The 27,232-nt window shown below is 41.5% G+C and overlaps 1 protein-coding gene across 1 annotated transcript in view; it reads left to right on the top strand.

The window, feature by feature from the left end:
* Positions 1-3,101: 3,101 nt before the first annotated feature.
* TNS3 (tensin 3) overlaps positions 3,102-27,232 on the top strand; it is a 233,099-nt gene continuing 208,968 nt past the window's right edge. Inside the window, exon 1 of the mRNA XM_086467647.1 lies at positions 3,102-3,197. Within this exon, the coding sequence (XP_086323773.1) occupies positions 3,102-3,197 (96 nt within the window). The remainder of the gene's footprint in view (positions 3,198-27,232) is intronic.

Genomic DNA, 27,232 nt, shown 5'->3' with positions numbered 1-27,232 from the left:
TCTCTGTAGATGTTCAAACACAGAAGCAGGGTCATGAAATGAATATAATTTTTGTGCTGCTCAGTAGAAATAATGTCACCACAAGGAAAATGTTCCTCTTGCCTGACTAATCCCTCTCCCACCAAATAACTGGCTATAATTTCGTTAATGACTTCAGACTGGTGCATTTCCTGGAGAGTTAATGGCAGACTTGATGCTAATACAGCTTTTCCTTGGGCTGTAGTCATTATTTTCTAGGAAGTGATCTATGTCTTAGCCACAATTATTTAATTTGAAGTCACTACACATCTGTGCATTTTTTGTTAACTTCTTTCCCCACACTCCTTGGTCCTCCCCAACCGTACTCCGGTTTTGCTAGTGGCAAGGCTGAAACCCACCCTTTCTAGCTGCTAACAAAGGTGGAGGAAGTAGAAGGGGGACTGAATAGTTGAGGAAACTCTTCCATTCCTATTTACTTAAATAATAACAGGCCATTAGTGCTTGTCTGCCCCTACCTTAAATAAACCCACATTTATTACCTTCTTTAGAAAGACACTCTTTTCATTGCAGGTACTGCACTGGATTTGGTTTGTGGTAATGGGTTCCCTCAATTAGCAATTAATGGAAGTTGAGACCATTTGACACGTCAAGGACAGGGTCACCACCTTGCAGAACCCACGGATAAAATTCCCTCTTAATTATGAACAAATAACCACCGAATATTTTTGCATACAGGTGCCAGAGTCAAGGACTAATCCAGAGGTGAACTTGGCATCTGAATCCCCAAATGCTCTTGTTTACCTCTGTTAAAGAAAGTTGCAATAAAATTCTGTGATCTCTTTTGCAAAGTTATCTGCCCAGCTGCATTTGAAGAGTCTATATACAAAGGGAAGTCGTAGCACTAGGCAAGAAAGCTACAACCTTAGTTATCTACCCGCAGCATGACTCTCTGTCCCCTTCCAATTCTTGATTCTACTTTGGTTTTGAGAAAACAAATACTGTTCGTTTTTTTAAAAAATACCAGAACAAGCAGCAGACCCACACGAAACATTGGCTTGATTAGTTAAGCTTTGCAAACCCTGTCACACATACCAAGTCGTATTTAGAAGACGCCAGTAACAAAACGTAGGGTGAAAGCACTAAAGCAATGGACGTGATCATTCAGAAGGGGTCGACATTTCTACGTTTATACCACTTCATTTCTGCAGAGGAATTTCAAACCTGTCCATAGCCATTCCTATACCGTCAAAGCAACAATACAGAGTTAATTTCTCTCCTTTTCCTGCCTTTTATTTGTGGATCAGTCAACAAGGACCAGATGAATCCCCCTTGCAGGGATAAGCCAGTACAACTGCCAGTTGGAAAGGTTGCTTTTGAGTAGCTCATAAAAGTCACCTTCACATACACATTTTGGTATTATGACTCTGGTCAGTTTGGGATGTTTCAAATGCAGCTCATTAGTCATGATTTGTGACTTCTCAAGGAAAAGCTTACTTGACAATGTCAGACCTTGAAGTTATCTAAGAATAGCTTTTTCCTGTACAATGACCCGTTCTCCCTTAATCTATTCCTCATCCTGCAGAAATTACCCATTTATGCATTCAGGCTCTTTGAACACAGAGTTGAGGCAATGGAGGGCAGGGGGAGAAACATGGGAAGATTTATCCGGTAAAAATAAGCTGAGAGCCCAGAAACGACCCTCAGTGTATACCTGAACTCCTTCACGTACAAGATCAACTCATTTTATGAAGTAAAATGACTTAAGTCACTTGAAGTCGAGTGCCTGGCATAATGGGGGCCAAGTACTCAACTAGAACATCCAAATGGTACAAATAAAAAATAATAGTGATAAAAACCATTTAATGAATCTTTCTTTTCAGCTGTATGAAAGACACATCGTTTTGACCTAAACCATAACATGCCAGATGTTACCACGACACGAATGTTCAGAAATTATTTCTCGTCTCTTCTGTTCCTTGAGGAAAAACAAAACTGATCGACCCAACTCCTCCAAAGCAATTTTAAGATCCCTCTGCCAGAACACTGAGATTCAAATGTTTGGAATCAGGTAATGAACTCTATCTGCTGCTCAGTTATAGACACCTTTTACAGCATGACAGTCAAGTAAATGTATCTTGAACTTCTCAGGAAGTCAGGGAAGCACTGATTTATACCGTGTCCTTTTTTTGCAGAGAAGGAAATTTGGAAACATAAACAGAAGACAGCTGAAAGTTTTTGCCCACGATCCCATAATTATAGTAGCAAGAATTATCCAGCGTTACGCCCTTGGGTCCTGGTGGGAGCTACAGATTCTCAGCAGCTGTGCCTTTCCTAAGGCTGGAGATCTAAGAATTAAAACGTGCAAAATTACAGCACATTTCTGCAAACTTAAATTGCACGGGGTAGCAAATGCCTTTGGCAGAGCGAGAAACAGAGCCCCTGCCTCTAAGCTCATGGTGCCGTGCTCCCCTCACACGGTTATCCCTCCTGCCCCTAGCATCCCTTTGCAGGCAGGAAAAACACATTCAGGTAAAAACTGAAAGGGAATTAATTAATCTGCCTGCGCAGATTAGACGAAGCAGCAGGAAATTTCTGTAGGTTCTCCCCTTCTGAAACGGTTTTCAAAGCCATTCTCGGTGTCAACTTTAAATGCCCATTTTTCTCTCTCAAGTTACTCGGGTGCTACGAGCTTGCTTCAGTGACAAATTGCCGGAAAGCTCGCTGCGGCCCCGCACAAAAGCAGCGCTCCCTCCGAGGCAGACCGGTTTGCCAGTCACTAGTTGCGCTGTTACTGTGTCCACACCACTCAGCGATCCAAAAACCCTCCCACCAGGATAGGGAAGGCGAAGTTTCCCCAGCTGGAGACAGAGCTTTCGGCACCGGCTCTCTGATTTGTCGTCCGGGCCCCGGACACGGTGTGGTCAGCTCTGGAGCCCGGCAACAAAAGGGGAAGCGGGAAGGGAAGGAGTTGGGGGAGCGGCCGGCGGCGCTCGGTGCGGCGGGCAGCCCAGCACCGGCGGCGCAGGGGTGGGGGGCTCATGACCGCCGCCGGCGGGTGAGGAGCGGGCAGAGGGCAGAGCCCCAGGGCCGCGCTGGAGGCGAGGAGCGGCCGGGAGTGCCCCATGGGCGGTCGGGCGAGCCTGGCGTGCAGCGGGAGGGAGCCGCCGCCCCCGCCCCGGCGCCCCTCGGCGACAGAAGAGGCCGAGACGACGACTCAGGTACGCGGGGTGCGCGCCCCAGACCCCGCGGCGCGGCGCGGAGGGAGGCGGTGGCGCGGCTTTCGGCGCTGCCGGAGCCTCGGCCAACCCCGCGGGGCTCGGGGACGCCGCCGCCGAAGGGCGGGCCGCGGGGAGGCGCCTGGCGCCGGGGGCATCGCGTCGCCCCGGCGGCGGCTGTGTGCGGGGCGGCGCCCCGGCGGCGTGCGGGGCTGTTGCCGGGGCTGCCCGGCTCTCAGGCCGAGCCCGACGCTCCGCTCGGCTCCGCTCGGCCCCGCTGCGGGGCGGCGGCCCGGCCCGGTCCGGCCCGGGCGGGTGAGGCGGCGGGGCCGGGTCCGCCGGGGGCTGCGCCCCGACACCGGCCGGCGCGCCCCGAGGTGCGCGTTCGTGTACGTGTCCGCTGTGACCCCTGGCTACGCACCTCGGGCGCGCTTTGGGGCAGTTACGGAAAAGAAATGTCCAAAAATGAGGATGGGTTGGTAATCCCGAAGCACGCATAGCAACTGCTGACGGTTATGAAAGCTTTAAACCCGTTTCGGCTCGGTGATGGGCTCCCTTTGGCTTCGCGGCTGTGGGCAAAACCAAAGCCGCAGCCCCTCGGCACGACGGCCACGGGAGGTAGCAGACCTGGCTGGAGCGGGGGCCCGGGCTCAGCGCCTGGCAGTTCATTCCAGAGGCTCATTCAAGCATCTCTATTGCTGGTTTGCTAAGCAAACCTCTGGACCTTTGAAGTCTCAGGCACTTCTTTCTGCGTTACCTCTGCAAGCTTGATTCAACAATGTATTTAAGTTAATTTTAAGCGTATGTTTAAATGTTTTTGCTGACGGGGGTTCGGCACGCTATAGCAGTCTCTCTCCTCTTGCATGCTTAAGTGAGCAACCTCTTTAATTTCAAATCCCTTCTGAAAACATACCATTGCTGTTAAAACCTTTTAGGATTAGTTTCCCAAAATTCTTGAATAATATACCACACAAGTGGTACACTATGGATGTCTGCACTAAACAATCTTTACTGGTTTCGAGCTCTGTTTGACCATCTCAAGTACACTCTTGTGAAACTTTCTCCATTGCTCTTGTGTCTAACATTTCAAACCAAGCAGCTTCAAATAACCGTTTTATTATAAAAAGCTTCCAAGGAAATACCTGAGTGTGTTTTCCTGTTAGAATTGCTTTCCTCTGAGATGTAAGATGGCCAGCGTTCAGATGCAGACAAGTGATTCATTTAAAGGGCTGAATTCTTTGTCTTCTCTCAGAATTGGAAGAAGGAGCTTTATTCCGTTTGAAAGCATACACAATGCTCTCCAGTGATCTCTTGCCAAAGAAACATTAGCCTGTGACCCTAGGCACAATATTAAACCTGAAAATCATAATGTTACAATGGAAAGGGAAATTACTGTAACAAACTCTTTTTATTAGGGATTGATCAATTTTCTAGTAACTCTTAGCTCCAGCACTGTGACTCTGATTTTAGAATCTTAATGGAGGATGCTTTACTGGAGGGAAGATTGCTAACTTGTCATTGTGCAGTGACTCAGTTGACACAAGGACCTCAATTTTGCTGGATGCTCTTGAAACACACTAAGAAGATGTTCCACACTATATGACTTTAGGAGCAAAAGAGATTTGTTCTCTTTTTCATGCAGCAGTTAACGTTACTAGGACTTAGTTAGGGATGGGTGACCCCATTGCTCAGAAACAGTGTCACGCTGCTGTAGTACCTGTTCATCGTGACAGCTGCCCCACCACACTTTGATTCCTGCTTTTCTTTGTGGCTGCCTGGGGCTGCTAATTGAGAGTCTGCTGCTCAGAGGGCTCTCCAGCTAATTAATGTTATTAGTATCACTTAGGCGATACTAATACTCCTTTTAAGCTAGATTTTTCTTCCAGGTGTGTTCTGGGTTCTTCCTTTCCTTGTTGAGATATCCTGAAGGGTCAAGTAAACCTGAGCGTTGAATGCAGGAGCAAGAGAACAAGCTAAATGATGTTAAACTCCTCTTTCTGTGACACTTAAAAAGACACGTGAGGGTAACACCAAGCAGCAAGACAAAGAAATCTAGCAGTTTCCTTAGCACTAGTCTGTAGGGATATAGTAGGGACTGTGGGGGCTGAGGAGAGCTTCACCACCCTTATACCAAGTACCATGAAATGGATGCTCTGCATTCTTCTCTTATTATATATTAGTATAAATCAAGAGTTCCTTCTCTGAAACCAATTGCATTTCATCAGTTTTAAATTAGTATGAGCGATAGGGGAAGCGGGGCCAGTAATTCTCAAAATACTGGTTATAAAATGAGTTCAAATGATGGACTAGTCTACAAAGCTGGCATAGGCTCCAATTTATGCTACTATTACGGAACAGAAAGCATGTAGGCAGGCTGTATTAACATCACTGGCTTTATTTTACATCTGGAACATGAAAAAGGAGGCAACAAGCAATAGCTGAAAATATGAGCTTTCTATATTGTTCAATTTCTATTATCTCGCTCTTTCAGCAGGAAGATATATCACTATACAATAGGCCATCTGAATTTCTACCACTGGGTGGCTGAAATAATTGTAATATTAGATGTTCTGCCTCAGAATATGCCAAAAGGTCTTAACATAAAGATGAGGGGAAAATAGCGTAAATTTGATTCTAGAAGGCTTTTTGAAGAGTGAAGAGGTTTCTTTGTTTTGTATTTTCAAGGGGAGGGGTAGATTTTTCTAGTATGATATACTAGACAAGTATTTTTCTCTTGGAATCAATGGAATTAAGCTAACTTAAAATTGGCACTAATGCCACAGGTTTACAATTCTGTTTTTTGGTTAGGCCTCATCCTCAGGCAGGTTATCAGCTTTCTGTGAGGGGCTGCTGTGACTATTGAATTCTCCATTCAGCCTGGACTGAATGCAAGCATCAGCCATGGCTCAGTTTTTGTAGGCAGTCCTTCCTGAGCAGATCCCAGTGTTACCTGAACACTCATGGTCTTAATCTTGACTTTTTAAGCACGTCTTTAAATTTCTTTTTCTTTGTGTGTAATATTGTAAGGGAGGTCAGACTCCTTGAACAATCTTTAGGGAGGTCAGACTTCTTAGAGGAGCAATCCTTGCGATGTTTTCTTTTCCTTGGAAGTTGAGTGTGGGAGATAAGTGGTTTTTATCATAAAAAGTTATGAGCTGTAAAAACACCGGTCCTTGAACTGAAATTATCAGAATATGCAAACACGTTCCTGTGTTTTGCATTGCTGATATTCTTGTGAAAAAGAGAAAAGGTGTATCGGTCCTGCTCTCATGTATCAGCAAGCAGAAAAGCAGTAGTGAAAACTGAAGTACAAGTAATAAAAGTAAAAGTAAATAAAGTAACTTTTTCAGAGTTGCTCAGCAAACATGAAAGACTTCAGGTTTCCTGATCCTCGGTGTAATGCTTTTCCGCTGAAGCATAGTACTTTTTAAGTAAAGAATTGTCACTTGTGCAAAGCAAGGAAGAGGGCCAGTCCAAATGGGTCTCCATACTGTTCTCTGTACAGTGTGTATGGCTTCTGTATTGTATCTTGGTATCTCTGTGTCTGGGTGAAAGCGTGCAAATGCGAGGCTGCTGCTCTACATCAGAGAGTGGTCACCGATATTACACAGGCCATAATCTCCCTGCAGGAATATTCTGACTTCTGCTACTGATGACTTATTTGTACAGATAGAAAGAATAGGAAGAAAAGTAGTTCTTCCAGGAAGAAAGATTTTAAAGGGGTTTGGATTGAATACTAAGCAAATAGCAGCATTGTCCCAAAATGTCCACAAGCTCAGAAGTCTTTAGCATCATTTCCTTGTATTGTCTTATGCAACAGAAAAGTCAGAATAAAGTAACAAGAATCCTTAATTTTTTTAATTTTTTTTTTTTTTTTTTTTTTTTGCCAGTGCTAGTCCCTCAGTGCAGATTGCAGGCCAAGATGGTGAACAGCCGTAGAAGACCCAGCCAGTGGAGGCATTATTAGTCAAATCCTATTCAAGAAGCTGTTGAATCCTGAACCCTTTTGTTAATAAATGTGTTCCTTCATCTGAGGAATACATTCTGGTGGAAAGTGGAATCATTTTTATTATCGTATGTAGATGGGAAATCCCTTAGACTACGCATCTTATTACCACTCCGTTATTATTATTTAACTAGTCAGGTTAATTCATGAAGTGGTGTCCCTGTTACTAACATTATTTAGCACATGGGAATCTTGGGGCAAGTGGAAGCTAGCATAACACAGCCTAAGTAACAGTGTGCAACTGGGGTTCTTCTCACGGGCTTCAGCACAATGTCTGGTTTCTTAAGTGCAAGTTGTCTGTCATATTTTTAATGACCAAGGAGAGGGAAAAGCTTTTCAAAAACCCTAAGCTGCTGTATCAGTTAGGTTTCCAAGTGATCTCAGACAGGTGAAGTACACTGAAGCATAATGGCTGGTACTGGAAAGATTTACGTCTTTACTTCAGTAGCCTTCCTTCTGTCTGACAGCTGTGATGCGTCCTGTGCAAAATGGGCTGGATAGTTTTCTGTCATTTTAATCCAGTTTTATAGTGGTTTTCAGCAAGAGGGAAGTAAAGATTTGTTATTTTTTTTAGAAAAAAATGAATGCAGCTTCAAAACTTAACAAAAAGAATACCTTGGAGGAACTTAGAGGAAAGAAGGATTTAAAACACTTTTTCCTCCCAGAAGAATATTAAGTGAATAGGAGGAAAAAGAAAGTTCCCCAAATGGCTGGGTTACTGCCCTGAAGTAACATCCTGTGAGATGAACAACTTTCCCATGAAACTTACAATAGAAAACAAATTTTTTTTACAGTTTGTGGGTTACTTTGAGCATTGCTGTTGCTTTGTAATTTCAGAATTTTTTCTTCCCACAGACTATGAATGTTAAATTGTATTATTCTAGAAGAAAATTCGTTGTTGGTTCTGGGTTTTTTTTAATCTAAATAAGGAAGTTTCTTGGATCATGGACAGTCTTTGGTTATCCAGAAAACTGATAGAATAAAAGCCTTGGGGAACAATGAGGGAAAAGTTAATGTGTTGAATATAAGTAGCTACAATCTGCTGGAAATCTAGCTGGTTAAAAGCAAGGAGGTTAAATACTGCTTCAGTCACCCCACCATTTCATAAAGCTGTTTCTTTGCACAGATGGTTCAGATCACAATTCCATCACTGATACACATTGTTTAATCATCCAAACCAATGATAAAATTATCATAATTGTTATTCAAAGCACGTAGTTCTTTTTTATGATGCATAGAATGAAAGTCATGCTCCTTTTCCTATTTCTCCTTCATTCGAGCTGGTCCTTCCTCCTGACCTTAGGGCTGATGCAGATCCCATGGCCATCCAACAGCAGAGAGAGCTCCTGCTGATTTAATAAATGCTTGAGTAGCACTGGTGCCTGAGCAGTCCTGGCGCTCTCATGAAAAAGTAAAATGTTAGCAGCATTTCCCTTCTTCCTCCAGTCTGCTCTACTCATGTAAGAGGCTGAGGAATCATCATGACTCTGCCATGGTTGAATGTGTGCTTAGCTCCAGCAGCAGGGTTCTTCATTCAACAAAGTGCTTGAACATTTAAGCAATTTCTTAAGCCTGTTCCTATACAATAAAATACTAATTTTTAGTATTTTTACCAGGCTAATGTGATTGTGACATCTCTAGAAACTGACAATGAATTTTAAAGATGACTTAAGATATTTTACTGAATTAAAGTTTAGGAACATTTAATCCTAGTGATCCATTTGCGTTGCTGGTCATGATAAATATCCCCCTCCTCCCCAAACATAACAACACTTACCTTTATGCCCTCTTATATTTTCCTCTGAAGAGGTAACTACTTGGTATTTCCTTTTGCTTCATCTTATCCTCTCAGATACCTGTACAAAATGAGCTTTCTTGCCCACTGCCCTCCTTTTTCCCCTAATGTGGGTACACACATCACATGATGCTTGGGTGTGACGCTGTATCTGTGATGTCTCATGGAACAGATTTTTCACTTGTTTAACCCTGATATTTCATACTTTAACATGCTTAGTTGTTTACATATAATATAGGCCCTGGTTTAAATACCTGCTGAATTGGGGTCTGATTCTGTGGCTCTTATAGCAACAAAACTTTAATTGTGGAACCCAGCTCTGTGTGGATCTCCTACAGCATTATAAGAGACAACTGGTGCAACATAAAACACATAAATAAGGTTTAAGAGTCCTGATTCAGTGTCTACAAAGCTGATAATGACTCCTCAAAAGCTCCAGGCAAGTGAAGATACCTCTTACCTGGGAAATAATTTATACAGAATATAGTGCCCTGGCAGTTAAAAATACTTTGCAGAAAATTAAACTGATATTTCAGGAGGCTTTTTCATCTTTAGCATGGGTGGTAGTTAACAATATTCTTCATGTTAACATTTTTATGTATGGGTTGGGTTGGGGAGGCAAATGTGGGAGGGACCAAGGGAGGAAAAGGAAATTTAAGTTAGAAGACAGCTTGCAAGAACCCCCATAAGCTCATGTGCTGTACTCCTGCTTTATTTATGTGAATTCCCACTATCTAGGTTTGCCCATTAGAAAAGAGGCTGTGGTACGTAGTACATGACCAGACTGAGTCCCAGCAGCTGGATGCTGCAGCTACCTTCATGTTGTGAATTCATTTTACATGACCTGCCACTTTCTGTAATTAATCACTGCTGGGAAAACCTTTCCCCTCCACATGGCCAAAAAAAACCCAAATGTGAAGTGGCCTTCTCTTAAAAACAGATGAAGAGGAGATGACAGTGCACTATCTTTTTGTTTCTTTTCTCCTTCCAGTCTGCTCTGTTTTGAATACATAAAGAGCCAAAATAAGTGGGAGTAGATTTTCCAGCTAGACACGATTTTTCCACGCTAACTAGAGTAAATGCAGTGGGAATGTAAAAAGTGAGGATGTGCCCAGTGCTGAGTGTATGCTAGGTGTTTCTCAGCGTGCATGAGAGGTTCAGAGTATTTTTGTCTTTGTGGCCTCTGTAGTTCCTTGCAAGATGGTGGGGAGAGGAGTTTGACTCTGCTTCGTGACAACTGAAGGCATTACAAGATACTGTTTGGCAGCTTACCCATTTAGGACTTGAATAATGTTTTTGTCCTTAGAAAAAAGCATTAAAATAGTCCAGGATTTCTTGCATTTGTTGTCTAGCAGTTCTATGCAGTCCCTGCCCTACTGTTTAATGACTTTCAGAGTCGGAAATTATTATTTTGCTTAGCTGCTAGCTCATTTTTCTTGGAGAATTACTATGGTCTGTGTTTATGAAACCCTGTTTTCTGTTCAATGACCTGCCAGTTGTAAGGTCAAATGGGAAAAGAAGTTTGACCTAGAAGCCACAGTGCAAATTTTACCACCACAGAAGGACAGTAAGAATAAGTACAAGAATCACCTGAAACATACATGTACACCTTTATGCTTTATGTCTGAAACAATTACTTTAATTAAAGTTCTGTTTGAAATCTGTTCAGATGATTGAGAATACCTCTACCTTCAAAATCAGTAGCATATCCAAAATAAAACTTGTATGTAAAATCCTAGAGGTTCTTTTTCAAATGAAGCAAATAACAACCTCAGATGCCACTTGAAAGTAGTATGGGAATTTTAAATTCATCGTTTTGATTCCAGTTTTGCAGATTTTCCATTGTCTCTGTCACAACACAGCACTTTTTCATCTTGGCCGTGATAAAATAAATGGAATGGTGAAAAGACACTTAACCAAAAAAGATTGGTAGCACAGCCTGTAACAGATCTTCTTACTTCAGTTTATCTGTGCTTTAACCATCAGTCAGTACTGCTTTCTACAATAATGAGTTCCTGGCTATTTGTTTTGTTCTTGTAAGGTCTTTGCAATTAAAGCCAAATACCACTGCCTTGTGGACCTTCCCTTTTGGATTAAGGGCATAAATAGCTGTTTCAGCTGTCACAAATAGCATAGTTGTGAAATGTTTTAGAGTCGACTGCCACTATTGTTTATCGGACCTGTTCCAGATTTGGGGAGAAAAAAGTGAATGAAGGCAGAGCTAACTGAAGTGAATAGGCACTCTCATTCCTTCCTGGCCTGTTTCATTTTATAACACATACATAAAACTAAAGAAGTCTTTAGCATGATAGTAAAGTGAAGTTTATCTCAAAATCTTTGAGATTCCTACTTATTATCAGCCATCCAGTACATTTTCTTGTAAGGACTCTTATCAAACCTCAAGAGCTCATTATGGCAGGGATCATGGTGGTCAGGAGGTGGTTCAGCCTGGTATTTCTGAATTGGCTTTTGAAAACAGAGTTCATTCACAAATCCCATGTGATGACCATCTTCGAGCATGCCTTGCTCCCTGACAATGCTGCTGTTAATTCACAGATTTGTTGTGCTGCTGTAGTTGGTTTGTGCTGGCCCTGGTCCAGCTGATCACGGAAGTTACTCCCTTTCTGGGGAAGGGCCAACCCCTATTCCATCTCAGTCTTTTTGGGCTTCCAACCTCAGCCAGCTGGTAATATAAGGAGAGCTGATAATGTAAGAGGCACCTTGAGGAGACTTACTGTTTTCTGGAACCCTTTTGGACCCTGTGGGCTTTAAGAAAAGTTACTTATGTCTCAGGTCCCCTTCGAAGTCACCAAAGCTAGGACTGCTTTGTCACTTCTTGGATACTTAAGTTACAATGATAATCCTAGTTGCACCTTTACTCCCTGGGTAGGAATATGAGCAGTTCTGTAGCAAGAGTTTAGTTTTTTAAAAGAATCAATACATACATTTTTACAAAGCGCAGCACATAATCTGCGTGTGTACATGTGAGAGTACATGTGTGCGTGTGTTCACATGCCCACACTGGTTGTTATTTATATCTCAAGTTACTTGTGAACCCCAGAATGTATTTGACCACATGGTTAAACTGGTGGTGCATTAATTTTAAGTAATGCAACATAAAGCAGTAAGTCATGATCCTGATGGATCTGGGGCATACCACAGAGCTATTCCTTTCCTTAGGTCATGATTTTTAACAGTTGAGTTATGCCTTTGTCTATGCTGCCTTACACAAAGTGTGAAATCAGCCTTTTTTTCAGGAGCTGACGCACAGAGCAAGATGTACCTTTTTGATTCCCGTATAGATTTCAGGATGGAGGGACCAGGTTGGTTATGTTTTGACTGTGGGACTTGCAAGAGCTCTCTTAAACTGCTGCTTCTTGTTCTCACAACAAGCTGGCCTTGGCCCTTTCATACCTTCTGCCCTGAGAAGACTTGTCCACGAACCTTCCCAGCTCTGACCTACCCCAGATGCATCTGACGCTGTGGAGGTGTTAGCCCTCCATTACATGTCTGGCAGGAGTGTGGAGCACAGCTGATAGAAAATGGGCTTTTGGATGTTGCTTTTGGATCTCCACTGTTACCAACACTTCCCATACTGTTTGACTGTGCCACTATGGCACCAGGCAGACGGCTGTATGTGACATTCAGGGAGAAAAGACACAGAGAGAATTGGGGTGATATGTGGAAATACTACGTATTCTTTCCTTTCTGTTAATTGATGGAGATCTGACAGTGATGAATCACAGCTTGATGTCATAAGCCACTTCTTATTTATCAAAAACAGTTGTAAGGGGGACAGAGAGTGAATGTGCTGTTCAGCATCTTGTTTCTGTTGCTCCCTGTTTTCTGTCATCCAGCTACAGAACTCTTAACAAAGAGCCTACTCCTAATGCTTTTTTGTCAGTTATCCAAGCAATCAGAGCCAATTAATGCTTTTTTTTAAAGTAATAGACTCTCAGAAACTAATGCAAGTTTGGGACTTGAAAGAGCAAAAGGTTTTCATTATGTTTTTAAAGCAAATGTCAAACATAAACTCTTTTTCATGGCCATGGAATGCCTGTTTCCTGCCAAATCTGGTATTAACTATGGCTATCAGTTAGAGGGAAATTAAAACCATTTGGGTCTTTGTCCTTGAAGGCTCCCCATATGATTTATGAAGGCTCTCTGTAGATTTATTGCAATGTCAGTTCATGGGTTTTCAGTGCATGTATTTAGTATGGTGCTTCAGTGATGGGCTGATCACGTTCTGGTCTTGAATGCAGTGGTCTAAGGGCTTCATTTAAGCACATGCATGCACAGTGGCACCAGGACCTAGATGGGGTGTGTGTGCATGCATGCATATGTGAGAGACAAAGAAAGATGAAACAGGAGATGAGTGAGTTCAACTTGGGGATTTTGACCTGGTTTTCATACAGCTGTAATTTGGTGGGTGGTTAAACAAAGGGGTGTGTTTTTAACCTGTCTTTAAGGTATTTGGAATAGTTTTTTGTTGCCTTTGTGCTTCAGCAGGGGAAAGTGCTACTTCGTGCATGAGTGTTTTGGTGAGCACTCTAAGAAGAACTGTACTCAGGTGGAAACAATGATTGTGAGTGTAACACTTCACTCAGCTCTTCCAGCACCATGGCACCAGTGGCAGTGCTAACTTGAGGAGGGCTGATGTCATGCAGAGTGAATTCTGGTGGCCAACCTGTTGCCTTTAGGTCCTGTGGTTGTAACTTCCCAAGTAGGAGGAAGCTGAGGTTCACAGTCACTCTGACACAAAAGCGTGTCTTCTGTTAACTGCTTACGAGATATTTGACCCATAACTTTTCCCTGAATCAGTCCTAACTTATTTCCCATTGTCTTCTGGATAGTTTTAGTTGCATCAAGTGTGTCCCCAGCCGGGAAGAGGAGAGAATCCGTTGGCTCAAACTGAACAAAATGTGCAGGATTTTAGGGTTCTTCAGACCTCATTTGGAAAAAAATCCTATTTAGGAATGCATTTACACATGTAGCATGAAGACTCTCAAGATGTGAGAGTCTAGAAAAAAGGAACTCTGACAGAACCCTCAAAAAGAGTGATGGGGTAGTCTCTGTGTCACCAAACCATGACACTTTGCTGGTTTCCCCACAGAAAAAGGAGCATGTTTTTAATGTATCAGCTGGGATCAGTGAATGCAGTGAACATCCATAAAAGGAGAAATGGAAGAATACTGTTTGGAAAGCAAAAAGATTATTTCCTTATTAAACTTATTTCTCCATTGCAGTCCATCTTGAAAGGCTATTGATGCTAGATATTCATTAAAATGTAAAATTAATTGACCAGAACAAAGTGCTTGGTTTCATTGTGGATGGCCCCATCTTGAGAGGCAGAGGGTCTTGTAGAAGGGTGGAAGCTGAGCCTTAAGCAGCTCTGACTGAGATTCCAGCAATGCTTGCTTCTTCTTGGGTTTTGCAGTTGTAAGTATAACAGCATTGCAACGTCATTCAAAAATGGAGAGCATTGGATGGAAAAATGAATTATGTGGAACTTACTAGAGAACAGTATTTTCAGTTTAATTGTTTTGAATTCCTTTCAGTTCCAACTCAGATAAAGTTAGCTGCAAAGGACTAGCTCACAAGTTTTAAAAACATAACTTTTTGCAGGAACATGGTGAGAATGAGAAAAAAAGATGAGAATTATTAACCTTGCTACAGGATTGTGCATAAAATACTTCAAAGTGGTAGGTGTTATGAAATACACGGTGGATTTAATAATTTCCTTATAAATATTCATATTTTCTCTGTTGCTTCCACATACAGTAGAAATATTCATTAAGAAATTTACGTATTATACTTTGTCACAAAAAATAAAAGCAAGGAATAAACAAATAGCAAGAATCCTTGTTAATACTGCAGCAGTTGCATTTTGGTGCTGTCTTCAGTGTTTTGATAAATTGTCACCATAATTTTTTAAAGCTAAAGATCTACTTAGTTGAATTATTGCCTTCAACACTTCTGTATCTGGCATGTGACTGCAAACTAAAACCGAGCTTATTCCTGTCAAACACTGAAAGGGCAAATACGAAAAGTGCATTTTCAGTAATTTTTTAAAGGCTGTGCATTTTCACCCTCCACATGACTTTCACCTGCTCTGTGTAAGCAATTTTTCATGTATGCTCTTTCTAGTAGACCAAATATTGATCTAATAGAGTGTAGGAGCTGCAGAAATGTTCAGGGTGTTCAGCAAGATACACAGTAACTATTTACTTCGCCAGGCTTCCCTTGAAGATAAGTTCATAATGGATATAAAAATCCCTTACTTGGGAAAGGAGGGCCTGTAAAGTGTTGTTGCTTTGTTAGTAAGATGGGCTATTGGCGCTTTTTTCCAGAGTTTTTGGTTTGTTTGTTTTTTTTTTTCTTTTCTGGAAACTAAATAAATGAAAACATTGTGATGGTTCAGAGATTCAGTATAGAGAAGAACAATTGAAGAATATTTAATAGAGTCCTTATAGGGATATAGGGACCTGGTTTAGCCTCATATTGTGTCCTTTTTCTGCGCTATCTCAGTCCTTTGCATGAAAAGAGGCAGGGGTTGATTGACTAATGCAACAGTCGTGATTGTAGTTTTTCGTAGTGACAAAAAAGGGGTGTATCACTCAGTGATGGAAGGGAGAGCATTGAGCTTATATGCTTCCTTACATGTGTCCTAGATTTAGCTTAGCTATTTGTTTTCTAGCGTATATCCCAAATAGTGTGGTGTATAATGTCTACACTGAATATCAGACTTACAAATCAGAAACCTCAGCATCAACATGCAGCATCAGGATGTTAGATTTTTGTATCTTATTCTTAAATGAAACTACAGGAGAACCCTATTCTGACTCTCTTAAGAGTGTATGTGTTGGTGTTAGGGATGCAATGGATTAGAAATCCAAGTACCTTTTACATGGTGAGCTGTTGTTGTGGCTGTTGTTGATCATAACAATAATTTTGTCCATCTTCTGGTCCCACCAGGTAAGAAAAACTTTCTGTATGTGTGTGACCTGCAGATTAAAATACTTGCAGCATCAGTTTATACTTCTTCTGTCCGCCTTGCTTAGCTGGCTCTTTTGGAGAGCCTTTTCAACTAATTTTCAAACCTCGAGTATGTAACTTAAGGAGCTGGGATGCCAACATCCAAAACCATGTTCCCTAAAGTCCTGCTAAAAGGCTGCCTTGCTGCTGGAGAGGGCTGAACTCACTGAGTGCTTCCTTCACAGTTTTTGCAGTATGTCCAGTTTTAGCAGTGGCTAGATCAAATAGATCTGGTAGTGTCTAAATCACTAGTGGAGTGGCTCTGGGGTGCAGTCTTTGCTTACAAGGGTTAGAAATTCTTTTTGCCTAAGAGGGAGCTTCCTTCCTTTGGCTGAAGTCATGCTGCATGTTCCTCAGAGGCACACAGAGAGTTGGAGATTGAGGAAGAATGCTGTACCCAGTGTAACTGTGTGTCCTGGCCATGCTGTTATGGTGACTGGAAGAGAGTACCTCAAAGTATTGATTACAATATAGTCCCATGGGCTGATGGACTATATATATTTTGAGGCATACTTATTCTGGCTTCCATCGACTGACCTCTTTTTATTGACTGGAAAGATGTCATGCAAAAACCTACACAAGAGAAGGAAATTACATTAGAACAAGGTACAAATCTACATATGGAATTATAACCTGGGTTGGTTTCCTTTCAAATCACATATGAGAATGTGTCACTAGGACATAACATTGTGAGCTGTGAAATACTTGGGAGCCTTGTTCTCATAGTTGAATACCGAACAGAGTGTGGGAAGAACGGAAACCTTGCTATAGAGAGAGGCTTCTTCTGAGCCAAATGGATGACATCTGAGACCTCAGATTAAAGTGTAGGAGGAGGAAAGAGTTGATAGTTACGGCACCAGATGCGTACAACTCTCAGGATGTAGCAGAAATCATAGGTTACAAACATAACTGGCAGACTGCACCCAGAAGTAAGTTCACAGGGATGTGTTTTCATTCTGTACAGACAGAGTGAGGCTAACTGGGTTTAGCTGCAGTGCTAACTGAGAAGAGAGTTCAGGGTTTTCAGATGACATGATGCTGCCAATTGCAAGAAGTACAAAAGGCAACATAATGTCTTGTTCAGACTTAAGAAAAAGTTTGGTGCAGCAGTTTGCATTTTTTACGGCGTTTATTGTATGTTCCTGAAACACTTGACCTTGGGAGCAATGTCAGCAAAGAAGTATCCTGGCTTTTGTCCACTGGCTTTTTCTGCCTCAGTGCACATCACACATGCTCTCCTAGTGTTAGGACCATCTGAAAAAACAGGTGCTTATAAAGGTTCAAAAATAATTTTCCAGAAGATGAGAATGATTTTATTTTTTAGCCTCTGTCAAAACTATCTAGAAGACAAGTACAAAGATCAAGGGAGGGAAATCCTGACTCCCCCAGAGTAGCAAGTCTCTGCTTGGGTTGCTAGGGCCAGAACATCAACCCCAGACCTTTCATTAGGGAAGGCCTCTCTAGAATTGGTCCTTGCCCTTCTGATTGTTACCGCTGTTACTGATCTGGATATCCCTGAAGAGCTGTGGTGTCTGTCTGCAACATGCATTGCTGGTGGTGAAAGTTTTCCAGTGCTGGGAAGGAGGCGTGGGTTGAGAACCTTGTGCTTTCCTTATGAAACTGGGCAGGGTTCAGTAGTAGCAGATTCTGACCAGCCTGGGTCCAGCACTAGCACAGAGTGGGAAGCTCCACAACCAAACATGGCTACATGGGGCCGCCTACATGGAATACTACCTAGTAGTAGTATGCGTACTTGCACCTAGGACACTCTTGCATATGCTGTCGCTGCTTCCTACATGGTACAGAAATTATATTTTTTATTTGTTTGCTCTCCTTCTCCCCTCAAATTCCAGATAGATGTAGCAGGGAGGGTTGGTGGGGTGAGAGCCAGTTCAATGGCTATCTGTCTGGTCGTACTGGAAGGCACCAGGTGGGAACAGAGCAAATGGAGTCTGAGAAAGGCTGGCTTGTGGAGAAGTAGATGAAGGCAAGTGAATCCTAAGAAGAGTTCCACAAAATGTTTTCCAGCACTACAGCTCGTGATTAATTTATCGTAATTACAGCTAATTATCAACAGAAGAAAAGGGAACATCAGAGTTACACTGGTATAGGGCTGCTGAAGCCTGTAGTAGTTCTCCAGCATTCGTATGCGATGTTGTCTGCTCTAACCAAACATTATGGCACTGGTAGGTGAAGGAAAATAGCCATGGAAATGAACAGGAGTCTTCTGTATGCTTTAATTAGGTCTAATACCTGGCCATGACAGTTTTATCAGAGAAAACCAAAGGAAAACGAGTTGCATTGCCACCTTCTGCCTTCTGTTCAGCCTTTCTCTCCCCGTCTGTAATGCACATGCTGTTTGCTATGGGATTGCTTGTGACACACAAATGAGTTGCTATGGGAAGTTAGAAGATACCCCTCTGAAACTGATTCTGGAGATCCTGAGAAAAGTTTCACTGGAACTGTGACCATTTACCCAAAGGTTGGCTGTTCCTGTTTTAAGAATTTAATTTGTATTGAGAGGGGAAAAAAAAAAGACCTTGAACTACAATATATTCACTATCCAGAAGAACTAAACAAATTCTGTTCATTTTCTAACTAATTTTTATTATAACTGCTTTTTTTTTTGCTTTAAAATTAAGTCCCACTCCAGCAGACTTGAATTTTTAGAGGAAAAAAAATTAATAATTTCCTTCCTTTTCAGCTCTTGTAACTGTACTCTGTGAGTTACTACAGGAAGAGTATCTTATTCCCGACTTCCTGCTCTGCCTGCAAGCTGATATCTGGTGCCCTGCTGAAACGCACTATTTTGATTGCTCGTCCACCCAGCCATGCCAGGTTTATGTAAACAAGGTTTATACATCTAAAGGTGCCAGAGAAGCAAACGTTTTATGTTTACTCAGGGTCTTTTGGCATCAGGAATTAGAGAACAAACTTAGCATGTCCAAAGCCACATGCCTTCTTTAATTGCACCTGTATTAGATCTGGTGAAGGATCACGGTTTTGTCACACCAGAGATTTTACTGATTAAATTACTGATTGGTAGCTGTGCAAGCAGGCTTAGTCCTGGGTCTCTTTTTGGCTCTCAACAGAAGGAGAAACTGATCTTTAACAGATACTCCTGTTCCCTTTGCTTTCTTCCTACCCCATCTGTGTAACAAAGCTGCTGCTTGATTGCTCTCTTGACCTTAAACCTTCGGTGACTGGGAGAGAGGAATAAAGAGAGAGGGTAGAGCAGGGGGGACTCTGAAGTAGGAGGCAGGGACTGAATGATTTGTATGTGGAGATTTAAAAAGGAAGGGAGAGAGCAAAGGAGATCTGGAACAGGAAGGACCAGAAGTTGGATAGGAAAGCAAGAGCTGCAAAGAAAAGTAGACGAGAAGTGGAACATAAAAATAGCTGAGGAAATTAGAGATGGGGTGGGGAAGAGGCAGGGAGAGGGAATACAAGATGAAAACCCAAGAAGAGAAAACTTACCACAAGCTGCATAAATTTCTGTAATAGGTATGTATTTGCTTTCATTAATATTTATCTGAAGGTTATGCATCTAGGCCATTAAGAATCTAGCCTTCCTACTTAAGTATCCCAGAAGATGATTTATTCAGCTCACGTTAAGCTTGGCTACTGCTGTTTGCTAACTACAGAGGGAGCTCAGACAGTTTAAACTTGACGGCCAGCTCTTGCTGGCTAAAGTTTGGTAGAATGATTTCTACTTACTGTATTAGATTTGGATATTTTTGTTTTAAAAACGGTGAAAGGTGTAACTTTCTTAGAGAGAAGAGATTGCTGTTCTTGTAGGATCAGGATGGAAATGTAGGTCAGCACCCTTGCTGGTGGGAAGGAAAGACTGTTTAGGTCAAAATAATCTAGCTTGACGCTTACACTTTCTTTTCATCTGTGTGTGAAGGACTTAACAGTGTTTGGTTTGTGTGTGTGCTTTGTATATCACTAAAAAAATTAAACTCTAATAGCTATTTAGAGATCTTGCCAAATTGTGAGGGTGTAAATATAACTATAGGAAGGGTCTGAGCACAGCACCTTAGAATGGAGACTTTAAAAGAAAAAAAAAAAAAAAGTTGTGATTACATAAGGAACTTAATTCTGTTAATAAGCTGTCCCAGTCTCCGCACTTGCAATTATGATCTCCCAAATCTCCAGTTCCCATAACTGAGAATATAAACCTTAGTTACTGTTATTCAATGTGAATTAAGAGATCTTGATATGTTTGTCATCTGGTTTCTAATTACTTATCTAGCAGCACTGAAACCTATGGGCTTGTCTTCCAGTTGAGAAAGGGAAAGCATTGCTTTGAATTCAGTGGCATTAATCTGGGATGCTTATGGAAAAAACATTGCTAATTGTTTTTGAGGGGAGAAATGAAGACTTTTTCACACACACACATGCACTTCTGCCATGTTTAAATGTGTGTCTATAACTGCAGGTGTTTTGCAGTCCCTGTTGTTTCAAAGTAAAGTATTAGGAACTTTTCTTTTTGCTTCCCTGAAAAAGTCTTGAGCCTCCGAATAGGGACTCACTAGAAAATATCTGAGTATCAGGAATTTTGCTAAAATGCTCTAAGTAGTCTTGGGCACTTAGGACCATCACTGAGTTTAGGTTCAATTGTCTCTGTTTGTGTACCTTCTTAGTTGGAAAGTCAGAAGTATGTGGTGATGTTTGGTTGGCTGTGCTAAGACAAAAAAGCAATGTGGTTACTGTGTGTTTAAAACACAAAAAAAGTAAAAGGATATAGAATATTTCAATGCAAAATGAAAGGAATAAGTAGGCAAACAAAATTTTACATAGGAAAGAATAATACTAGAATACACGGCCTCAGGATTAAATGTTTCATATTCCTCTCTACCTCTCTGAAAACTGAACTGCGCAAATGAAATTAGCACAGCACAGCACAGCCTAGCAGACATCCTGACACAGATTAGCCAAAAGCCTTTTCTCTGTTTCCTGTATGATTCCAGGCCTGTGTTTGGCGATTTTGATGATGAAATCTGTAAAAAGTGAAATGCGTCCATGTGTGCTGGATCCTCCATATTGAAGCTTTGTGTAACCGTGTCTCTGGACGCTCCTGCAGCATGCTCTCGTGGCCCTTGTCCTGTGTGTGCCGTTCGCAGACAGCACCCACATGCTGACTGAAGGTGTGGCAGGCGCTTTTGTTGTTCAGAACAGTGTCGCCTTCTTGTGTGAGCATCTGTCATGTGCCAACTCTTGACCTGATCCTGGAGGGAGTAAAGATTGATCAATTATTAGTTATTATTAATTATTAGTTATTAGCAACTCAAGCCAATGTGCGTGTTTAGAAGAGAGCAGATGGTTTTTGCAGGGTTAGTGTATCAGCTGTCATCTGCTGTTGTAGTGGAGGTAGAAAGAGGAAAAGCCCTGAAAAGCCCAGGCAGCAGCCCCCTCCCTGGCAGGCAAGCCTGCAGAGAGCGGTCACCACCACGGGACAGCACTGCAGTACTCTCACTACACAGGCCATTTCCAGCAACAGCCTCATTTCTGGGAAATATTTTGAAGTTTCAGGAGGAAGTGTGTATTTTTTTTTTTTTTTAACATCAAAAAGCTAGCTCCTCCTCATTCCAGGGCTAATTAAGCTGCCTCTCTTTTTAGTTGTAGACCAGTATTTACATGTTTACATGGTTTCATAGTGGTTACCATGAACAGCTTGTGACTTGATCTCCTTTCACTATTACTCCATCCTTTTCACTCTCCCTAATTAACCATCACTGCCTCTTGTTTCCCTGTATATGCTTTTACATAACACAACCCTCTACAAACCACCTATATTTAAGGTAATGGTTATGTAAATCAGGAAACAGCAATATTAAGGATGCCCATGCAATGAGCCCAAAGGAAAGCAAAACCAAAACCCAAACTCACCATCAAGAACAAATGCAAGTATCTTTTCCTTAGGCCTATAAATAGCTCCTGTATGACCTGTAGCTATCTTAAATAAATTTGTAACCTGAAAAGCGTGTGTTTATTTAACCTGATGATTTCTCTGCTGAAAATGGAAGTGCTTAAAAGAGAAAGTCTGGGATCTATCAGACTGCAACCTGAACAGAAATTTTATAAATATTTCCAGAAACAGAAACATTGGTGGTAATTACAGCTCTTGTAGGATGCCCTGCTTTTGGTTATACCCAGTGTTCTTTTCTTCACGTGTGGTGAAAGCTGGCTGCACTGGGGAGAGAGGCCTCCCTGGGTCATGTGCCACATGCCAAAGAGCCTGACTTTCATTTTTACCAAACTCTGAGCCATTTCAAGCTGTACTGGGGAGGGTCTCCGAATGGCTTGCAAGAACAAAGATATTCAGCATTACATGCCTGCTTCATTACTCCTTCCAGCTTGCTTTCCTACTGATTTTTAAGTTGTAAGCAAGCTATCTCCATAAAATAAGTTGTGTCAGCTGTCAAGCCAACTCTGTTATACAGTAAGTGTGACATTTTCCAAGCCTCTATTCTGCAGTCTGAAGGAGCTGTTGTACGCTGCCATTAATCCCAGGGCCCATTCTGTCCCCTCCCTTGGGCTACCATGGCCATCACTTGATCCTAAACAAGTTAGTCTTCATCTGCTGGTTTCTGTACATTTTTGATGTAGTTCATTTTGTAGCACTCTATGAGTTTGACTGGTCCTTGATTCCCCTGGCACTATAAAAAGGAGCAGCAAAACATCAGACATGGCATGTTCATCACTGACAGAGAGAATGTTGTCTCAAATGTCATAGTATTTTTGTAATCCAGAGGATATGAATGAGAGACAGAAAAGCTTCTCTTCCCTCAGGTGTGCTTGTATTTTGATGTAGGTCTTGGTCAACACAACACACAAACATGGGTGGTGAAGATTTCCTTCAGAGGTTGCTGTTTAATGCTAACTTCTGCTTAGAAGATGAAGGAAGAGAGGGTGGAAGAATGTTCACTAGCACAGAGTTCAATCAGAGGACTTCAGCTGTCTTAAAGACACTGTTCCAGGTTTTCACCATTTGCTGACATGCCTCCGGAGGGAGAGGCAGTGAGGGGGAAGGAGCCCTTGTTGACCAGGAATGGAGTGATTACTGGAGCCCTGCCATGGCAGGAGGGAACGGGGAGGTAGAGGCAAAAGTTTTGGCAAATTTGTGAAACGCAGAACTGTTCTTTTGATGTGTGTCCCTCTTATCACCTAAGGACAATGTTAAATTCGAATTCAGGTCTGACAAACACTGTTTTCTCTTTTGTGCTCCAAATGCTGTTGCTTGTGTTTCTTTACTGTGGTTTGGGCTGGGGAGAGGCAACTAAGTGAATGCTTTTTAGTTTGGGAAAGGAGGAAGGAGAAGCAGTAAGTGCATTTAAAACAAAGATTTCTATAAGCAGTGAAGTTAATTAAATCTGTTTTCCTGTGCTTTAGTGTCTTGATGTCAGTCTCCTGGGTGGACTCTTTGATGAGCAAGGATGCGCTGTCATGATGAGGCATGAGTATATTTTGCATCCTCCAACTAACTGCTGTTTTCAGGAAACCTGAAGGAACTATCCAGGATGGAAGTTGCTGAGTTTAAAAACTGCTAGAGAAGACACTAAAGATAGAGATGTAAATCAAGGTGATTTTTGTATTCACAAGTCACAGTTACAAAACCAAGCTAAAAATAAAAGAAAAAAAAAAGACAAATGCATTGTGCAAGGCCATCACAGCCTGCTTTCTTGCAGTTAGATGTTTAGGATCTGCTGCCTCTCACACTACAGCTTGCTGTGAACTTTCAGCTTGTCACAAGCATTAAACAAGCAAGTTTTATAACAAGCTGGAAGGCTTCTGGGAATAAATGAACAGCTCCAGCCAAAGCTGAGTCAGAAAAATCTGGCAAACATGCATGATCCGCTCTGTAATAGGCGTGTTTAAAAACCTCAGGCAGTTCTGATGCCACTGAGAGGTACCTTTTAAGAGAAGTATATATAAATTCAACATATTACATCCTGTTTCATGATAATTAAACCTTTATTACTGTTAAACATTTTTTATAAAGGATACCCAGGTTACAGGGAAAAGTGCTACTGGAATCTTTATCTTACTATAAAATTTTAAGTAATTTTACTCTGATTTTAACTGTTCTAGCTGATTATTAGAGGCAGTAAAAGATTCATGTTTTGAGGCAGGTGGCATTTGATCCATCTATCCCTCAGGTAGAAGAAAGCTGTTGACTGGCAAGTTTGAGACAGGAGTTGAAAACTCTCACATCAAAATGCTAGGTACAGCCTCAGAAATTGGGATGGTTCAGTTAAATGTCTGAATAGCCTTACTGGAAGAGAAGGGCCAGAGTCACTGCAATTAATCTTTTCTCAAGTGTCAGCCATATTTATCTGTATTTCCAACGTTCTAAGAAAGTGAACGCTTTGACATGATACACTGCTGATCGTGTCCTTCATATTGCAGTCACTGGTTTCCCATGTAACCAACGGAGACACAGCTGGCCAGGCTCATGCTGTATTCCAGATGTCAGTGGCTAAATCAATGTTGCAAGTAGGTGGGTTTTTTTTACTACTAGTTGATACTTCTTTATTTTGTTATTTATATCTCCAAGTTTTCTTGGTGAGAAAGATATTTGTGTGAATAGAATAAGAAAAGCGATTGATGTTTTATCTTCCTGTGTAATTTTAAAATCTTTTCCTTCCTCTCAGTCTTTACTCACTGTGATTTTGTGGTCCTATAGCACAGTGAAGTGATAGGCACATTTGTCTTGAATATGTCTTTCCTTGGTGATTGATACGAAAGGGAGCATGGTATATGTGAGGCTATAGCATGAGATGAATGGAAGTAAGTGGTTTAAGATACCCAGTGGTGTATTTTAACATAACACAGGTCACATACCTTCTTCTGCAGCTCCATAGGTAGCTATTAAATGTATCACAAACTATCAGGGGACACCCAGACCCTGCAGTGTTGTAGTTGTCTGCCTGCAGTGTTGTAGTTGTCTGCCTGCAGTGTTGTAGTTGTCTGCCTGCAGTGCTGTAGTTGTCTGCCTGCAGTTCTGTGGATGCTGAAGTCCAAGGAGAGCTAGCATAAATACTAAAAGACCAAAATGTCATCAAAATGTCTGCAAGTTATTTAAACCATTGTAAAGACTTTTACTGAAGAAAGATGTTAGTGTTCAGGGAAGTTTCTTATCTGTTAGTTAGTTACTTTTGCTAGACTCTTTCCTTTAAATGCTGGCAAAAAGTTTTTGTAAGGTATTATTTATCTACAAAAAAACCTCAGGCTAAACAGGAGTTAGCCTTATTGCTAAAATCAAAGTTAATTGACATTAAATATGAGTTTAAATAAATCTGAATGAAATATGACATCTGATAATCTGGAGATAGTGCTAAAAATGGAATGAAGATAAGAGAATGACAAACTTGGCAAAGGGGGGTGATTTAAAATGACTGGCATTTAAGGATATATAGGCATTTAAGGCAATACAAAGGCTTGAGCTAAGTAAAAGAGCAGATGTAAAACCAAAATAAATAGATATAGACTAATCTAATTTTTCTTTATGTGCTACCCAGAGTTTATGTGCAAACACTCTGGTGGCAGAAGGCACCCCAGGTTCTGAGGGCTACTGGCCTTGCAGGACAGGAGGAAGCTAGGAGCAGATTCCAGTTAGGATGAACTGTGCTGTTCAGCTAAAGGATGGGCACATTCATAATTGACAAAAAGGTAGACAACAGCAAAAGTGTAGCAGGCACCATATATATCAGCTCTACTAGCAACTACATACGTGGTGATCAAAGCTGAAGATAATAAAAAGGAGCTGTAAAGTAAGGAAACATAGCAAACAGAATAAATAAGGATCAGTATTGATCCCAAAGAGTATTCGTGGTGGAAAGGACAAGAAGTATGACAGGGAATTCCACTAGAAATGAAGGAGTCGCTGTTGGGTAAACCTTATTTCAAACCATAGTGCTCTTCAAAACTGATCAATTAGGCAGTTACTCCAAAGTAGTTATTTACATGATTCCCTGATTTCTCTATCCATATCAAGGATGTTCTGAAAAAGGGACATAAATTCCTATCTCCAAAATTTTGAGAAATATTTTAATCCTAAAATGAATATGTAGAGACGTTCCTCTCACTCTTCGTATGGAGAAGGCAGTAGCTGACAGGATAGAGCTTATGAGACTTGGTCATGGGTTAATGTTATGCTAGGAAAAATTGTGTGTAGTTGTAAAGTCAGTCTGCTTTGCTGTATATCACTTTCAGTGGTAACTCACTGAAAAATGGCAAGATGCTTTGGATATAAGAATAAAAGCATGGATTTAATGCTACCTCAAGTCACTCGTTTTGTGATAAACTGTTCCCCCAGCCCACCCACCACCCTCCTATAATGCAGCTAGGGGTTAGCTGTAAGCAAATGCTGTTACTTGATCAGTACTGTTCTGTGATCTATGCAAAATAAGCTGTGACCTTAATACAGCTCTTGCTGAACAGTTGTCTGGTTTGAGTGATTATTGAAAACCCAAACTGAAATGGTGCTTTTAGCATTTTTGGTGTTTCAGCTATTTCATCACACTGCTGAAATTTCATCAAAATGGTCAAATGGGGCTGAATGGGCTGAGTCTCTGATGGTAGAAGTAACCTCTCTATTCAGTAACCTCTGCTGTTGGAAGTACCTGGGCAGAACAGTAGTGGGGTACTTGCACTGCTGATTAAACTTGGCCCTGGGATCTAAACCAAGGAAAAGAAAGTAGCCTTCCTTTGGACAAGGGCATTCCCTTTCTTCACTTTGGTTTAGTTTCAGGTATATCATTACCAAAAGCTGAACATGAGGTCTCTCCCCCACTCCTATACCTATAAATTATAGAGCAGTAGTTAGCAGAATTCCTTGGGGCACAAGAGTTAAGGCTGCATGGTGTGCACACTTGAGGTTTCTGTGGCCACATTGGCAAACAATAAATGTTGTGTTTTTATCTTGTTTCCCTTGGGGAACATTTTTTGTGTAATCTGGTTAAATGGTAGAAAGATTATAAGTGTGTGTGTGTGTGTGTATAAATGTATATATAAATATATACCCACAACCTATCCCCAGGCAGAAATATGAGTAAATCGTTAAAGGTCAACAGTTGCCTTGTTGCTGAGCCAGTAGTAAGAGGCTCTCTTCTGATGAGGCAAAGAATTTTGCTTTGTTAGTTATGTTCACTCAGGTAAGTTACCTCAATGTGACTGAAAAGTCCTCTTGAAGTTTGT

This window comes from Leptosomus discolor, chromosome 7, assembly GCF_034619465.1.
Source record: "Leptosomus discolor isolate bLepDis1 chromosome 7, bLepDis1.hap2, whole genome shotgun sequence".
Lineage (NCBI taxonomy): Eukaryota > Metazoa > Chordata > Aves > Leptosomiformes > Leptosomidae > Leptosomus > Leptosomus discolor.
The sequence above is the reverse complement of the archived record's forward strand: the minus strand, read 5'-3'. Positions and strand labels throughout refer to the sequence as shown.